This window comes from Salvelinus fontinalis, unplaced genomic scaffold (assembly GCF_029448725.1).
Source record: "Salvelinus fontinalis isolate EN_2023a unplaced genomic scaffold, ASM2944872v1 scaffold_0002, whole genome shotgun sequence".
Lineage (NCBI taxonomy): Eukaryota > Metazoa > Chordata > Actinopteri > Salmoniformes > Salmonidae > Salvelinus > Salvelinus fontinalis.
The window spans coordinates 1,321,332-1,340,739 of record NW_026600211.1 but is presented as its reverse complement, the minus strand read 5'-3'; the positions used below and the strand labels follow the sequence as shown (position 1 = coordinate 1,340,739).

The following is a 19,408-nucleotide window of genomic DNA, read 5'->3' as shown; positions in this document are numbered from 1 at the left end:
CAAGTAAAGACTAGCTTGTTTTGACAGCATAGTCTAGCTAAATAGCTGATCCATCTAGTCTACATCAGCGATTATCAGATACTATATAGACCGCGGTAGTGGTTCTAGCAAGATCATTAACTAACTTCCTTTCATCTTTGAGCTGGCTTAGTCTACAATGTATGATGAGTGAGTGTGTTTTGGTAGAAAAGTAAAGCCTATGTTAAAACAAATCATGGAGAATTTGGCTACAGGAGCAGTAGAAAAATATAAATGGAATGACGGTCATTTTGGAGGGGGGCGCCCTTTTTCTCACTTTGAGACCACCAAAAGATCTGTGCACGGCCCTGCCTAGAGTACAGTACGGGCTTCCACACCTACAACTGCAGCCTTGTAGTCTTCCAAACAGCATCCACAGCAATAGAAGGGGAACTACCGGTCCCTGCTACTTTGTGTGCTGTCCTAGACCTAAAGTTACTCAGCTGCATTCTAAACCTCATACTTTTCTTGCAGGTGCTTTCCACAACAGCCCTTGTTCTCCCACACCATAAAATAAGACACTTTCAGAGGTATCAGACCACAGAGCTATTGGAAAATAGCTTTTCTGGGACATGCTGCTTTTAATTCAAAAGAGATAAACTTACTCACATCAGACATTTTAAAATGGAGTCTATTTCTTCAACCTCAAACCATACTCAAAGAGTGCTGAAAATGGGACACAAGTGCATCTCTAAACCCTCGCCGTTACAAACACTCATCCTCTCCACCATCCTCCTCTTCATCTCCCCTACCTCTGCCATGCCAGGGCCTGACTATGGAGGCCACCCGCGGTTCATCTGCATTCCCGTCCCTGCCGATACCGACCCTGCTTGCTTCCCCTCTGGGGGGCCAGTCATGGGGCCTAGCGGGGCAGGGCACCACGCGCCTCCTGTAGGGCCCCCGAACAATAATGGCTGGTGGGGAATGACAGAGGAGGCTAAAACCACTATTTTACACCTGAGAGAGAGCCTGGTGCAGCAGAAAGAGACCATCCTGGATATGAGAGAGACCATCAGGGAGCTGACCGCCAAGCTCACCCTGTGTGAGGGCTCTGGGCCGGGCATCGGGGCTCACAACGACCACCATGAACCTCCATCTCATCACGGAGGGGCTGTCAGCCATCTGCCTTACGCTGACAATGGTCACCATGGCAACCAGCAGGGTCACAATGGAAACAACAACCATGCCTTGGATGCAGCCGGACACTACCCTGGGAATGGTGGGCACCGGTTGGACAGTGGGCATAACAACAGGGGGAAGGATAAACACGCAACACCAGAGGATATGATATCATCAAAATCGCCGGAGGAACTGGGCAGGATGCTGCAGGCCCTTAAAGAGAGAATGGATAACCTGCAGGTGAGAGAGAGTTCCGTTTAGTACAGAAAAGAGATCATAGAGATAGGATGGGGTCATGAGGAAAGAAATAAAAGAATGACAGAGGGATGAGAGACAGAGACTAAAATCAGGATTAAGGGATTACTTTAAATTGTTTTGGATAAAAGCGTCTGCTAAATGGCAGATTACTATATTATAATGCGAGAGAGAAGAAGTGGGGTGTACTGTGTTTTCACGTGTCACTTCCTTGTCTTGTCTCAGGTCAGGTGATGCACATGCCATTGGACTTTTTGGTCAAATAAACAAATCAAGCTGAATAAGAGCTCGGGATAATTACATCTGTTAATCACATGAAAGTACCACCCTGCCATGCGAGACACCATCTGCCACAGGCAGACAGAGTTCTACATCTTGTTTTCTGGCATCAAAATCCTTGATTTGTAAAAACAATCAAGGATCACCATTGTCCCTTTCCTCTGCTACACTGCCAGCCCTGTTGGACTGTCTGGAGCAGAACAGTGGGTTGGATGATCACCCTGTCAAAATGGGCACACTAGACAAGGTTATTGAGCACTGACGGTTTAAATGGATTCTGCTTGAGTACGCTTGGTAGGGTTTGGTATGGTTGGGTGGGTTTGAGATGAGCAGGACAGAGCTAGCTGGGCAAGTTTAAGATTGGTAGAGAGAGTTAGGTTAGCTTGGTAGATGGGTAAAATTAGTGTAGCTGGATGGAGCTGGGCAGGGCACATCATTCCTACCTGTTCTCTCTCTCTTGCTTTCTATCGTAATCCAGGCTTTGTCGTCCAGGTTTGTGGCCTGTTTATCAGACTGTAAGTGGAGATCATGATAATTGACACTGATCTCAGATCTGTACCCTCTGCTGCCCGTGCCATCTGTCTATCGTCACGGTCCCACAGAGAGACCACAAGTCAACGATGTAGAAACTGTCAAATAGCAATACTTTTCTCACTTATCTCTCAATCTGTTTCTCAATCTCAACCATAATAAAAAAATAATGTATGTACTGTAGTCAACAGTAAATAAGGGTAGTGTTTGTGTCTCCCTCCCCAGCAGTCACGGAACACCTCCACCACCTACTCCAGCTCTCTGAAGGAGCTCCTCCAGAGGAAGATCAGTGCTCTGGAGCAGCAGATGCACCACACCGCTGCTGCCCTCAGCAGTAGCCCCAATCACCATGACGACAGCGATCACCACGATGACGGACACCATGAAGACCACGACAATGACGGGCATCACGATGACAGCCACCATGACAATCACCATGACAATGACGGGCATCATGACGACAGTCACCATGACGACCACCCCGATGATCACCATGATGATGGGCAACACGACAACGAGGCAGATAGCCATGGTTACCTGCAGAGAACGGGTTTTCGCATACCAGGGCCCAAGGCTGGCCTGCACTCCAACAACAAACTGGACTCTCTACTGAATAACCTGCACCATACAGGTACCAACAGCAGGAAGAAGACCAAGACCCCTGATGCCTTCCATATCGGCTTCCCCATGAGAACCAACTACATGTACGGGAAGGTGAAGACGACCCTCCTCCACGAGATCTTTGCCCTCACCCTGTGTCTGTGGATAAAGGGGGGTGCAGGCCCCGGGCTGGGGACCCCCTTCTCCTACTCTGTACCAGGACAGGCCAACGAACTGGTGCTGATCGAGTGGGGCAACAACCCCATGGAGCTGCTGGTGGATGACAAGGTGAGACGGGGAGAGAGAGGGTTGAGTAGAGAGTGGCCATGTCTGAATACCCATACTAGTGTATTACAGACCTAAACTGCATACTCATTTCAGCTTTGGTCTAGTGGAATTCACTCGTCTTTTCATCTTTTCCAACGTGTTTGACAACAGCTGATAATCAGAGAAATTGACGTGCTGTACCAAAATTAACGAATTGTGGGAGTCTATTTTTGAAATGTCAGTCTATTTATAAAACTGTATTTTTTTCTGCATACTATTTACACTGAACAAAAATATAAACGCAACGTGTAAAGTGTTGGTCCCATGTTTCATGAGCTGAAATAAAAGATACCCATACATTTTCCATACTCACAAAAAGCTTATTTCTCTCAACTCTTGTGCAGAAATTTGTTTACATCCCTGTTAGTGAGAATTTTTCCTTTGCCAAGATCATCCATCCACCTGACAGGTGTAGCTTAACAAGAAGCTGATTAAACAGCATGATCATTACACAGGTGCGCCTTGTGCTAGGGACAATAAAAGGTCACTCTAAAATGTGCAGTTTTGTCACACAACACAATGCCACAGATGTCTCAAGTTTAGAGGGAGCATGCAATTGGCATGCTGACTGCAGGATAGTCCACCTGAGCTGTTGCCAGATAATTGAATGTTCATTTCTCTACCATAAGCCGCCTCCAACATTGTTTTAAAGAATTTGGCAGTACCTCCAACTGGCCTCACAACCACAGACCTCATGTATGGCATCGTGTGGGCGAGCGGTTTTCTGATGTCAACGTTGTGAACAGAGTGCCCCATGGTGGTGGTGGGGTCATGGTATGGGCAGGCAGAAGCTACAGACAACAAACACAATTGCATTTTATTAATGGCAATTTGAATGCACAGAGATGCCATGACGAGATCCTGAGGCCCATTGTCGTGCCATTCATCCGCCGCCAAGGATCTGTATACAATTCTTGTTAGCTGAAAATGTCCCAGTTCTTCCATGGCCTGCATACTCAACAGACATGTCACCCATTGAGCAAGTTTGGGATACTCTGCATCGACGTTTACGACAGCGTGTTCCAATTCCTGCCAATATTCAGCAACTTCGCACAGCCGATGAAGAGGAGTGGGACAACATTCCACAAGGCCACAATCAACTGTCTGATCAACTCTATGCGAAGGAGATGTGTCGCACTGGATGAGGCAAATGGTGGTCACACCAGATACTGACTGGTTTTCTAATCCACACCCCTACCTTTTTTTTTTAAAGGTATCTGTGACCAACAGATGCATATCTGTATTCCCAGTTGTGAAATCCATAGATTAGGGCCTAATGATTTCATTTCAATTGACTGATTTCCTTACATGAACTGTAAATCAGTAAAATAATAAAAATTGTTGCATGTTGTGTTTATATTTTTGTTCAGTATAGTACGCTAGAATGGGTATTCGGACATGGCCAGAGTGCATGCTATATAACGCTCTTGGGTTTAACACTTCAGCTGTGAGAATAAAAGCCATGTAAGCCACGTCTCTGTAGCCAAAGGTTTAGCCCGAAGGCCTGTTGGACTCAGTAGCTCAGAAGCTCAGTATATAATAACTAGGCTACACTGAAGAGCATTGTAACTCCGAAGGTTAACCGAATGGACTTTCTGACACCAGTGATCCGTCTTAATGGCGTGACAATGACGTCAGAGAGCAGCTTACTTAGACAGCAGGTGGAGAGAGTCTCAGCCAGAGTGTGAATTACACCATGACTTTCGTGGGTCTCTATCAATTTTTATCATTTAAACTGTAAAAAATGTATTACCTTTTAATGTGACATTAACACAACCAGTCATGATATTTTCATCTGATTGTCAAACAAATCACTTCTAAATGTAGGCTACCTATGCATGTTCATCCACTCCAAAATAATTCCAGCATCCAAACTGCATGTACAGTTGAAGTCAGAAGTTTCCATACACCTTAGCCAAATGCATTTAAACTCAGTTTTTCACAATTCCTGACATTTAATCCCAGTAAAAATTCCCTGTCGTAGGTGAATTAGGATCACCACTTCATTTTAAGAATGTGAAATGTCAGAATAATAGTAGAGAGAATGATTTATTTCAGCTTTTATTTCTTTCATCACATTCCCAGCGGGTCAGAAGTTTACATACACTCAATTAGTATTTGGTAGCATTGCCCTTAAATTGTTTAACTTGGGTTAAACGTTTCGGGTAGCCTTCCACAAGCTTCCCACAATAAGTTGGGTGAATTTTGGCCCATTCCTCCTGACAGAGCTGATGTAACTGAGTCAGGTTTGTAGGCCTCCTTGCTCGCACACTTTTTCAGTTCTGCCCACAAAGGTTCTATAGGATCGAGGTCAGGGCTTTGTGATGGCCACTCCAACTTTGTTGTCCTGAAGCCATTTTGCCACAACTTTGGAAGTATGCTTGGGGTGATTGTCCATTTGGAAGACCCATTTGCGACCAAGCTTTAACTTCCTGACTGATGTCTTGAGATGTTGCGTCAATATATCCACATTATTTTCCATCCTCATGATGCCATCTACTTTGTGAAGTGCACCACAACCTCCTGTATCAAAGCACCCCCACAACATGATGCTGCCACCCCTGTGCTTCACAGTTGGGATGGTGTTCTTTGGCTTGCAAGCCTTCCACTTTTTCCTCCAAACATAACGATGGTCATTATGGCCAAACAGTTATATTTTTGTTTCATCAGACCAGAGGACATTTCTCCAAAAATTACGATATTTGTCCCCATGTGCAGTTGCAAACCGTAGTCTGGCTTTTTTATGGCGGTTTTGGAGCAGTGGATTCTTCCTTGCTGAGCGGCCTTTCAGGTTATGTCGATATAGGACTTGTTTTACTGTTGATATAGATATTTTTGTACCTGTTTCCTCCAGCATCTTCACAAGGTCCTTTGCTGTTGTTCTGGGATTGATTTGCACTTTTCGCACCAAAGTACGTTCATCTCCAGGAGACAGAACGTGTCTCCTTCCTGAGCGGTATGACGGCTGCGCATTCCCATGGTGTTTATACTTGTGTACTATTGTTTGTACAGATGAACGTGGAGCCTTCAGGTGTTTGGAAATTGGTCCCAAGGATGAACCAGACTTGTGGAGGTCTGCAATTTTCTTTCTGAGTTCTTGGCTGATTTCTTTTGATTTTCCCATGATGTCAAGCATAGAGGCACTGCGTTTGAAGGTAGGCGGGTACACCTCCAATTTACTCAAATGATCTCAATTAGCCTATCAGAAGCTGCTAAAGCCATGACATCATTTTCTGGAATTTCCCAAGCTGTTTAAAGGCACAGTCAACTTAGTGTATGTAAACTTCTGACCCACTGGAATTGTGATACAGTGAAATAATCTGTCTGTAAACAATTGTTAGAAAACATATCTGTACACAAAGTAGATGTCCTAACTGACATGCCAAAACTATAGTTTGTTAACAGGAAATATGTGGAGTTGTTGAAAAACACATTTTAATGACTCCAACCTAAGTGTATGTAAACTTCCGATTTCAACTGTATACTGGCGCCACTTGATGAATGGAAATGGACATGTGTTACAAAACACCAAGAAGTGTGCCTATTGAAATTCAGCCATTGCCATTGATTAGGCCTCCATTAATTGATACTTCTTGCTGACAAATGGACCTTTTTGTAGCCTGACAAGTCTGGACACCTGATAAACAGGATGGTCTGGTCATTCTAACACACGGTCAACTTACCAGACTAGGCGACAATGTGTAAGCCTATTACCATGAACTTCAAATAGATCTACCGGTAGACAGTTATGTAGTGTTTTTTAAATTTATTGCCGGTCACAAAAAAAAAGTAATGCTCCCTATACATTCAGTTGTGTTTTCCTTCCAGTAGGCTTACATCACTTCTGGTAGCCGACCCTCTCAGCAGAGGCAATTTTACACACACGAACACACACAGAACAGGTAGCCTACATCCAATATAATACATGAGTTAAATAAATCAAAACATGTTTTCCACCCTTGTTCATGAGTTAGTCCATAGTTAATTTGTTAATGCTTGGAGTCTTCACAGATCGTGTGACATAAAATACTTCCTTTCTGTCCTTACATTGATGAAATTGATGACAGTGTTATTTATTATTATTAAGCATTTAACAATTGAATTAGAACATTGAACGTTAATCATTTATCCTCTTCTAACCAAAGAGTCACCTTGTAGGCCTACTGTCATTAACGTATAGCCTACTTGTTGGATGGATTGGATGCACATTGGTGTCTAGCTGGAGACTAGTTGTCTAGTGATATTGTCTACCATCATCAGCTGATCCAGGAAAGAAAACAAATATTGATAGAAAATAATAAAGCGAAATAAATGGTCTACTACTTTTGGCCACGGATGGCACAGAGAAACCGAGGTAAAGACAGTTTCAAGTTGGATATTCAACGGATATTCGTGCTTCCAAACCTCAATAGCTTTCAAACCACTTGAGCCACAAACTCCAAATAAGTATCATGATGTTGGAAAAATTGTGCACAACATTGCACATGTCTTATTTTCATGATTTGGATATTAATTCGCTTTCCAAAGCTCATAAACGTGGAGATGTGAACAGCATTTTCTATTCCTAGTTGAATTAGTTAGGGAGCATAAACAAAGTACAAACTTTTTTCAGAATCTACATTCAGTGGCCCTACACATTGCACACCCTTTAGTTTATCCATTTTCCTCTCGCTCGATTTTACATAAACGTCTCAAACTTTCTCATTTCAATAGCTCCTTGGTCATGTGACCTACTGACCTCAAACAAGGTTCAGAATGTACACTCGGTGAGCCTACACATTGCACACCCTTTAGTTTGTCATTTTCGTCTCACAAGATTTTGCATACATTTTTCAAACTTTCTAATTTGTTACCTACTGACCTCAAACTACTTTCAGAATGTCCACAGACTGGCGGAGATGGGCGCCGCGAGGCGTCCAGTGCGGTAACGCGACCGATCCCGGAGAAGCTGGTGGGAGCCCCGGGGAGAGTTCTCTTTTCTTTGTGAAGGGCAAGATGCCCTGGAATGGGATCGACCCAAGAGATGGGTCCAAGCCCTGGAAAGTGTTACGGTTCCGGCGGCGTCCTGTGAGCTCTCGCTGGCCCTTGAAAATCCGGGGGAGAGGGTGTAAATCTCACGCCGGGCCGTACCCATATCCGCAGCAGGTCTTCAAGGTGAACAGCCTCTGGCATGTTAAAACAATGTAGGTAAGGGAAGTCGGCAAATCAGATCCGTAACTTCAGGATAAGGATTGGCTCTAAGGGCTGGGTCGGTCGGGCTGGGGTGCGAAGTTGGGTTCAAGCTGCGGCTGGGGGAGCAGTCGCTCCGTCGCCCTCCTCTCGCCACCGTTGGAAGTTCGTTATGCGGCCCATCTCGCGGTCTCTCGTGCGTGGTCTCGCAAAGGACTGTGTGCGGGGCTTCGTCGGGTGGTGTCTGTCAGCAGGCCAGAGGCAGACCTGTGGGGGACTGGGTCCGGTAGTTGGTGGCGGCGACTCTGGACGCGTCTTGGGCCCTTCTCGCGGATCTCCCCAGCTACGTCGCTCGCCGGCCCTATTCACGCTGGGTTTCCGGCGGGTTGCATCGGCTGGCGCCTAGCAGCTGACTTAGAACTGGTGCGGACCAGGGGAATCCGATTGTTTAATTAAAACAAAGCATTTCGAAGGCCCGAGGTGGCTGTTGACGTGATGTGATTTCTGCCCAGTGCTCTGAATGTCACAGTGAAGAAATTCAATGAAGCATGAGTAAATGGCGGGAGTAACAATGACTCTCTGAAAGAGTCCTTAGCCTTAGTAAGGGAGATAACGAGGTAGCCTTCTAGCAGGGCTCTTCCAATCCCTCCCTGTATGTCACCTGTTTTCAGGTGTCGCTAACGATGCAAACCAAACGGGAGTTACCTCGGTACTAGTCCGTACGCAAAGAGAGTCCTGCAGATGGTGACGGCTGTTGATCGTTAACGGAAGGCGGCAGTCGGTCCTGGAATATGGGGCTTTCGGTCAAGCATGATAATGTGAGGGCGGTTCCACCAAACTCAATGAAACAAATTCTGACCCTGACAGGAAGCCAATCAGAGAATGACATCTCAAACGCATCCCTGGCTTTGGCTGGGAGGGGGGAGTTAAGTCCTGGGAGAAGGCTGATGAAAGTGTACTACTCGCATCAGTCTGATCACAAAGCGGCTATGGTGAAACATTTAAACACACGTCCCCCGTATACTTAGCTAACTGTAAACCGCAAAGGTTTGAATCGAACGCTGGCTTCGGCTAGACCCGCTAACAGTGGAACACTAAATGGAGATGGAATGTGCTTAGCGGTTATGGACACTGCCAGGTCTCAGGTCTGCCTGGGTGCGGGACTCTACACATTATATGTGGGAGGAGAGCATGTGGAGATGGCATGTGCCTTACCATTAGCTGACACTACCAGGCCTCAGGCTTGCCTGAGTGCGGGACACTCCACATTGTAGATGGGGAGGTCCCACCCACGCTCACTAAATTTAAAGCGGAGTCTAAATCAGAATCCCCCCTAAACGTAACGATACCGTAGCACCACAGATCTTCGGATGGCCCAGGATAGCCTGCCTCTTTAGGCAGGTGAGTAGAGCCGTTCGTGACGGGGTTGGAGTGCGGCCGGATGAGTTGCCACCTCTCTCCTGATGCGCACAGCATTTTGTGGGAAACCTGGTGCTAAATCACTTGTAGACGACCTGATTCTGGGTCAGGGTTTCGTACGTAGTAGAGCAGCTCACTCGCTGCAATCTATTGAAAGTCAGCCCTTGATCCAAGCTTTTGTTGGGGACGGAAAGCATTTTCCTCCACCATACCCCTTCTTTACTTACAGGTTACCAGGTGCACACAGAAGGGCCAGGGACCAGAGGCCAGACACAGAGTGTGAGAGAGCCCAGGCAGGCAGGTAGAAGGCGTAAGACATTGACATGGGGCTCTGGATAGGTAGGGGGCTAGGTGGTGGTCGCCCATCCGGCCAGGCTCGTCCTTTGGTGGGACTGTGAGTCAGGTTGGGACTCGCTGTGGAAGTCAAAGGGTCACCAGGTGCACGAGGAGGCCTCCATCAAGGCGGTGGGCACTCAGAGTTTGAGCAGGGGCGGTCGGACTTGGGGGCCATGGAGGTTGGAGTGGGGACTTAGTCTCTGAGTGGAAAAAAGCGGGCGGGTCACCAGGTGCATAGAGCCTGTTTCGGGTTACCAGGTGCACATGGTTCCTGACAGCGGGAATATGACGTCTTAGTGTCCGGGGAGGGGTGCTTAAGTGTGGGTGTCCCAGTTCGCCTGGTGAGCAAGGTTATGGAGATGGCTGAGCCCCGGCCGTGACGCGGTGATGGGTGATGCCCAGTGAGAGGGGTGTTGACTGGGTAGGGAGAGTAGATGTGGAGGCCTGGAGGTCTGTAGTTCCAGGGAGTAAGCTATACACTCTCAGACCCAGGGAGAGGGCAGGCAGGCGGGCAGGGAGTGTAGGCCTAGAATCCTCGAGTCAGAGGTCACCAGGTCAATGGGGGCCTGCCTGGAGTTCAGGAAGGCCCAAGTGAATAGGTGTGAGTGACACGGTCCTTCTGGGGAGCAGAGCAGGCAATTAATGTAAAATCGTGTGAGATGAAAATGGACAAACGAAAGGTTATGCTACATATAAGGCTATTCGGTGGATATTCTGAAAGTAGTTTGAGGGTTGTAGGTCACATGGCCAAGGAGCTATTGAAATTAGAAAGTTTGAAACATTCATGTCAGATCACCTGAGATGAAAAGTGACCAACTAAAGAGTGTGCAATATAGAAGGGTAGTCAGTAGACATTCTGAACCTTGGTTGGGGACAGTAGGTCACATGACCAAGGAGCTATTGACATTTTAAATGTAAATAAATTCATGTAAAATCGAGTGAGATGAAAATGGACAAACTAAAGGGTGTGCAATGTGTAGGCCCACTGAGTGTACATTCTGAACTGTGTTTGAGTCCAATAAGTCACATGACCTAGGAGCTATTGAAATTAGAAACATTGAAAAACATTACAAATTAATGTTAAATTGTGTGAGATTAAAATGGACAAACGAAAGGTAGTGCTACATTTAAGGCTATTCAGTGGATATTCTGACAGCAGTTTGAGGGTTGTAGGTCACATGACCAGAGAGCTATTGACATTTGAAACAATGAAAAACAGAACAATTCATTTAAAATCACCTGAGATGAAAATGGATGAACTAACGGGTGTGCAATATATAAGGCTAGTGACTGAATGTTCTGAAAGTAGTTTGAGGGTTGTAGGTCACATGACCAAGGAGCTATTGAAATTAGAAACATTGAAAAACATTGAAATTGTATGTGAGAAAATGTATAAATTGTGTGAGATGAAAATGGACAAACAAAAGGTTGTGCTAGATATAAGGCTATACATATAAGGCTATTCGGTGGATATTCTGAAAGTAGTTTGAGGGTTGTAGGTCATAAGACTAAGAGAAGCTATTGAAATTTGAATCTTTAAAATATTCTCGAGAAATCTCATGAGATGCAAATGGACAAACAAAAGGGTGTGCAATGTGTAGGCCCACTGAGTGTACATTATAAACCTTGTTTGATGTTAAAATAAAGAAATTAAAATAAATAATTTTAAATAGTGTGAGATGTAAACCGACAAAAAAAAAAGTGTGTGCAATGTGTGTCTATGCCATGGAGTTAGCTACAACCCGTTTTGAAGTTTTAGGAGAAATGGTTAAAGAGCTATTGAAATGTGAAAAATGTGATTTGTCACTATGTTGATGGTCCCTAACTGCTGTTGGTGGACGTAAGGAAAACGACAGGCGAATATCTGTTGAATATCCAACATGAATCTGTTTTTACCATCGGTCACAGAGAACACCAGAACCCACGCGCACCTGAAAAACAACGAATGAGCGCTCTAAACAGCTGACTGACAAACGCAAACAATGATAAATCAACGGATAAATCTAATGATTGGAATAAAGGCTATTTTTTTATCAAGGACGCATGGCAAACAAATGGTGAAAATTAGGAAGTACAAAGAAAAATCTATGCATAAAGGAACTCACCTAAGGCCGAAAGTCAGCACTACTGAGTGACAGTGCTGCCACATATAAATAAATGGTTTAAACCATGACAGAGAGGTGAGGGTATTTGTTTCATTTGTAAGTATTTATTTACATATTTACCACTGTAAAACAAATTTACCACTACATTTTAAACAAACAGGAGAGTAGTTAATTTGCATAATTTAGAGACCCCCCCCAGTAATTCACAACCTTGGTCTCAGCCCTCATGAAAAAATACTACGGAGTTACTACTCAGCAATACTACACAAGATCTACACAACCCTACTGATTTTACTATTTGATTGCTATTGAGATGTGTAGTAAACCAGTAGTGATTTATGTAGTCATTTAAATAGTAAATGAGTGACAAATTGGGACCTTTCATCACTGGTGAACAATGCATATTTCCTATTGAAATCACTATATAATTCTCCCTTAATGACTTCTGTGTAACTTCTGAACTTTTGGGTATTTACTACTTTAAACCTACACATACCTACACAATTCCTACATGTTCACTATTGAATTACTACACAAAGCCTACTGCTGTATGCCTCTCAATCCCTATTGAATTACTACACAAAGCCTACTGCTGTATGCCTACTCAATCCCTATTGAATTACTACACAAAGCCTACTGCTGTATGCCTACTCAAGCCCTATTGAATTACTACACAAAGCCTACTGCTGTATGTCTACTCAAGCCCTATTGAATTACTACACAAAGCCTACTGCTGTATGCCTACTCAAGCCCTATTGAATTACTACACAAAGCCTACTGCTGTATGCCTACTCAAGCCCTATTGAATTACTACACAAAGCCTACTGCTGTATGCCTACTCAATCCCTATTGAATTACTACACAAAGTCTACTGCTGTATGCCTACTCCATCCCTATTGAATTACTACACAAAGCCTACTGCTGTATGCCTACTCAAGCCCTATTGAATTACTACTGCCATTTGTGTGTGTAGTTTCACTACTGATCACTACTGAATTGCTCCTGATCCTTTTTCATTTCCTAAAAAGTTATATAAACAGCTGAACAACGACATGAAAGTATTCATAAAACTTAAAGGAACTGGTGCAAGCATAAGGGCTAACTATGAAAGACAGGATGACGAAGGTTGGAAGAGGATTTACATTCAGGATTGGCAAAAACAGTAGCTAGCTAACAATAGCCAACTACTTCCTGTCTTGTCTTTTGTGGTCACGAAAAGCCGGTGTTGTCTGCCTGTAGTGTTTTGACCACTTATTTACTACCAACATCAAGTAGTAAAAACTCTACTTGATTACTATTGACAAGCCTGTTTAGTAAAGCTGTACTGTTTTAACTACTTATTTACTACCAACATCAAGTCATCAAGTAGTACAAATGTTTACCTGTTTACTACAGGAAACACACAAGTTATCTCCTTGTGCTGTCAACTTGGTGGTACTCAATCCCTACTCTCCTCCCTTCCCCCCAGGCAGTGACTCTGCCCCTTTCTATCAGCGATGGGAAGTGGCACCATGTGTGCGTGACGTGGTCGATGAGGGACGGTGAGTGGGAGGCGTACCAGGACGGGGTGAAGAGGGGCTCTGGGGAGAACCTGTCCGCATGGCATCCCATCAAACCTGGAGGGGTCTTCATCCTCGGACAGGAACAGGTAATCTTCAAATTCTTTCAGTTGGTTGTTGAGTGTCTACAAAAAGCTTCTGCATTACACAAGACAAGAAAAGTGCACACTAAGCCATTTTCCCTGCGACCTCACTCATTAACCCCCAACAACAAACTGCTCCCCGGGCGCCTATGCAGTGGACGTTGATTGAGGCAGCCCACCGCGCTTCTCTGATTCAGAGGGGTTGGGTTAAATGCGGAAGCCACATTTCAGTTGAATGCATTCAGTTGTGCAACTGACTAGGTATCCCCTTTCCCTTCCTTCCTTCCCTCCTCAGCCCATAAATTCACCTATTATTGACTGAGTCCCTTATCCTAGTATAGCCTCCCTTTATGTATCACGCCACGGCTGTCTAGAATGCTATGTTTACACAGTCACACATTTCTGATCTTTTTTTTTACCACTAATTGGTCTTTTCAGCTATTTACAATAATTGGGCAAAAGATCAGAATTGGGCTACCAGTGTAAACGCAGCCCAAGCAGAGGGACTGTTGTGCGCTTGCCCTTAACCAACCACAAAAGCAGTCACTTCACTAGCATGGGCTTTCTCTCAGAAACAGTGGTCGTGGTTGGGGTTAAGGTCAGAGTCATTACTGTGTAATCCTCTGACCTCTGAACCCGGACCATGTCTCATTTAGAGCAGCAGACAGGTTTTGTCATATAACGAAGGCAGACTACCACCTACTACTACACACCATACATACAAAGCACAGGAGGTTGGGGAGGACAGGCTCATGGTAATGGCTGGAGCAGAATAGGTGGAATGGTATCAAATACATCAAACACATGGTTTTCATTTGATGCCATTCCATTAGCTCTGTTCCGGACATTATTATGAGCCGTCCTTCCCTCAGCTAGCCACAAACAAACCCCATTATTTAGTTTAAATGCATTTATGGCTCCTTTCTTAAGTCCAAATCCTAACTTTAGAATGAGCCTAACATGACCTTGTCTCTCTCCTCCAGGACACTCTGGGAGGTCGTTTCGACGCTACGCAGGCGTTTATGGGGGACATCTCTGACCTCCAGATGTGGGCTAATGTCCTCACGGCCCATGACATCTACAGCCTGGCCTCCTGCAACAGCCACCTCAGCGGGGACGTGATCACCTGGTCCGAGAACGTGGTGGAGCTCCATGGAGGGGTCACCAAGTACCCCTTTGACCCCTGTCACTAAGGGCAACCAACTATTATGACATTACCAATGGATCCATATCACACACATACTTAAAAGTGCTCCTATCGAAGAAGGATTTTTTTCCGATCCAGGGTGACTATGAGATCACACGGGATAGAGGATCCACTCCACTTAATATTACCACCTGACTAAAACTATGCCTTCCTTTTATTCTGAAAGACTGAAGACCTCCATTCCCAGAGACTGTGTTATGACTATTATGGAATTAAAATGTTTTGATAATGAAATGGACTATATATACAGTGCCTTCATAAAGTATTCATACCCCTTGACTTATTCCACATTTTGTTGTGTTACAGCCTGTATTCTAAATGTATTAAATTATAACAAATGTTCACCCATATACACATAATACCTCATAATGACAAAGTGAAAACATGTTTTTAGAAATTTTTGCAAATGTATAGAAAATAATATACAGAAATAACCATTTACACAAGTATTTACACCCCTGAGTTAATTCTTTGTAGAAGCAACTTTGGTAGTGATTACAGCTATGAGTCTTTCTGGGTAAGTCTCTAAGAGCTTTCCAGACCTGGATTGCGCAATATTTTACAATTCTTCAAGCTTTTTCAGGTCTTACCATAGATTTTCAAGTAGAGTTAAGTCAAAACCATAACTTGACCACTCAGGAACATTCACATCTGCATGGTAAGCAACTCCAGTGTAGATTTGGTCTTGTGTTTTAGGTTATTGTCCTGCTGAAATGTGAATTAATCTCCCAGTGTCTGTTGGAAAGCAGACTGAAACAAGTTTTCCTCTAGGATTTTGCCTGTGCTTAGATCTATTCCATTTATTTTTAATCCTGAAAAACTCCCCAGTCCTTAACGATTACAAGCATACCCATAACATGATGCAGCCACCACTGTGCTTGAAAATATGGAGAGTGGTACTCAGTAATGTTCTGTATTGGATTTGCTCCAAACATAACACTTTATATTCAGGACAACAAGTTAATTGCTTTGCAACATTTTTTGCAGTATTACTTTAGTGCCTTGTTCCAAAGAGTTTGGAATGTTTGGAATATCTGTATTCTGTACAGGCTTCCTTCTTTTCACTGTCAATTAGATTTGCATTGTGGTGTAACTACAATGTTGTTGATCCATCCTCAATTTTCTCCTGTCACAGCCAAATTCACTGCTTAACTGTGAGGGACCTTACAGATAATTGTTTGTGTCGGGAACAGAGATGCGGTAGTCATTTAAACAATAATGTTAAACACTTTTATTGCACACAATAAAGTCCATGCAACTTATGTGACTTTTTAAGCAAAATTGTACTCCTGAACTTATTTTAACTTGCCATAACAAAGGGGTTGACTATTAATTGACTTAAGACATTTCAGATTTTCATTTTTTATTAATTTGACATTATTGGGTATTGTGTGTAGGCCAGTGACAAAAAATCTAAATGTAATCAATGTTTTATTCAGGCTGTAACACAACAAATGTAGAATAAGTCAAGTGGTGTGAATACTTTCTAAAGGCACTGTATATGTATCTATTTTTCTAGCTTCTATTTGACCCTTTATTAGTGTTACTAAAATGTTACTGCTGTTTTAATGTCACAACAAGGATAATATGACATATTGTCATATAGTTGATAAAGATCACTAGATATTGTTGTTATGGTACACATCCTTATAGTGGGACGGTATAATTGACTTTGAAAGTGGTTACATAAGTAGGAGAGAGTGAGGTTGACCAATGGATTCTCTTTGAAAGAAGATTCATTGAAACATACAGCTACTATACCAAAGAAACCAAAGACAAATTAGACTAATTCTTTTGTTTAGTCTTTTAATTTTTTCCCTGTTTTCCTGTGATATAAGTACATTGAGTACATTTTCTTAAAGCCTTGTTGTTACATCCATTTTTGGACTTATAAATTAATGACATATACCCATTGATTCTTGAAGAATATAACTTAGAAATGAATCATGAGCTTAGTTCAAATGTCATACCATATCAGAACCCAAAATATAAGCTTGTTTTACTCTAATATTTGTAAACAATGTAAATGTAAACAAACACTATATAGCCTCCAAACATTAAAACTGATAATATTGATGTCATGGGTGGTCAGTCTTTGCATCCACAGCTCTGTCTATGAATTTAAGAGTGGTTACATTTCTCCAGGCCCATATCTCAGCTTTATACCAAAACAGAGGTGGGGTGACCTCTTTGTTATTGTTTCAATTCAGGATTCTAGCTTTGTGTTATTGTTTTGATTTCAGAAAAATGTTTCAATGATTTACCTGAGACATGAATTCCCAGCAAAGAAATGTGCTTTATGAGTCTTTATATGTATACTGAACAAAAATATAAATGCAACATGCAACAATTTCAAAGATTTTACTGAGTTACAGTGTATATAAGGAAGTCAGTCAATTGAAATAAATTCATTACGCCCTAATCTATGGATTTCACACGACTGAGCAGGGGCGCAGGGACTTGGGAGTCAGGTCCGCCCACTGGGGAGCCAAGCACAGCCAATCAGAATTAGTTTTCCCCCACAAAAGGGCTTTATTTCAGACAGAAATACTCCTCAGCCCTCAGCGACTTATGGTAGAGAAACTAACATTCAATTCTCTGGCAACAGCTCTGTTGAACATTCCTGCAGTCAGCATGCCAATTGCATGCTCCCTCAAAACTTGAGACATCTGTGGCATTGTGTTGTGACAAAACTGTACATTTTAGAGTGGCCGTTTAGTGTCCCCAGCACAAAGTGCACCTGTGCAATGATCATGCTGTTTAATCAGCTTCTTGATATGCCACACCTGTCAGGTGGATGGATTATCTTGGCAAAGGAGAAATGCTCACTAACAGGAATGTAAACAAATTGTGTACAAAATTTGAGAAAAATAAGCTTTTGTGCGTATGGAATATTTCTGGGATCTTTTATTTCAGCTCATGAAACATGGGACCAACACTTTACATGTTGAGTTCATATTTTTGTTCAGTATACATACAACACATTTTAAAGCTTGATTTAATGTATTATGAGTTATGCTACGTAGGGGAGTGAAAATGTAAGGGAGTTACCCCACATTTCTCTTTACCTCTCTTTTTAATGTAGGAGTCAAGTTTCACCCCTAGACCAAGAATCAGACAAGCAACAGATTTACGACTTTATTTACAATGCACTTTGTATTTAGCAGGTAAGAACGTTCCATTGAAATTGAGTTCTTGTTATTTAGTGATATTAAACAGAAGTGTGTGTTCATTTATACTACTTTATTTGACAATGTATATACCTTTTTATTTGAAATCGTGTTGTTGTTTGATGGCAAAATTTATAAAACATTTCTCAAATTCCTTTTTTATTCAAATGTTATATTAGGCTAATATACATTTGCTGTAATAACATTGTAGCTTTGGAAATGTTTGATCTGGCTGTGTTTCTATCAGTAGACGTTGTCTGTGAATACTGCACACTTATCAGAAACGATTTGATACTATTTGTAAATAAAAACCTTGATGTTTCTGTTTGAATGTTTATTTACTAATCAATTTATGTTCTTGAATCCCATTCTGACCTCAGACTGCACCTGATGTCTTGTTTGACCTGTCTGCTTTCCTCACTGCTGATAGCCTGCTACTAACACCCATCACACACAAACAATCTCTCAGCAACCCAATGTGGCCACACTACAGTACCCACAGGTCACCACATCAGGGCAGGCGGCACTAGAGATGGGGTGGCCTATACCAGTGGAGGGCTGCTGAAGGGAGGATGGCTCATAATAATGGCTGGAACGGAGTGAATGGAATCAAACTATGTGTTTGATGTATTTGATACTAGTCTACTCATTCCGCTCCAGCCATTACAACAAGTCTGTCCTCCCAAATTAAGGTGCCACCAACCTCCTGTGACCTATACAATGGAGATTTGCTTGATTGACCCCCTTTTACCTTGTTATCCATGATGGCATGCACGCACTCACAGCTCAGGTGTGAACTTAGACCACACATTTAAGCCTGAAGATCTTGCTCCACCTAATGCAGGTGTCAAACTCATTCCATGGAGGGTCTAATGTCTGCGGGTTTTTGTTATTTCCTTTCAATTAAGTCCTAGACAACAAGGTGAGGGGAAGTTCCTTACTAATTAGTGACCTTAATTCATCAATCAAGTACAAGAGAGGAGTGAAAACCTGCAGACACTTGGCCCTCCGTGGAATGATTTTGACACGTGCCCTAATGTCTCTTCCTGCCCTTCCTTGTTGGAACATGCAATCTCCTTTGAGTACCAGCATCACTCAGGAGATAGGCCAGACTGTCCCAGTCACTGATTCCTAAACGGTGGGTCAAGACCCAATTGGGCCATGGCCAGCTTGTCATGGGTCATGGCTGGATTTGGTCTGGGTTGTAGGGTTGTCTACATTTGGTGGGTCA

The 19,408-nt window shown here is 43.2% G+C and overlaps 1 protein-coding gene across 1 annotated transcript; it reads left to right on the top strand.

The window, feature by feature from the left end:
- The first annotated feature begins 518 nt into the window (after nt 1-518).
- LOC129841902 (neuronal pentraxin-1-like) lies at nt 519-18,499 on the top strand. Its single transcript, XM_055910253.1, has 4 exons — nt 519-1,377; nt 2,428-3,090; nt 13,627-13,806; nt 14,784-18,499. The coding sequence occupies exons 1-4, from the start codon at nt 643-645 to the stop codon at nt 14,991-14,993; spliced, it is 1,788 nt and encodes a 595-aa protein (XP_055766228.1). The 5' UTR covers nt 519-642; the 3' UTR covers nt 14,994-18,499.
- The last annotated feature ends 909 nt before the right edge of the window (nt 18,500-19,408 follow it).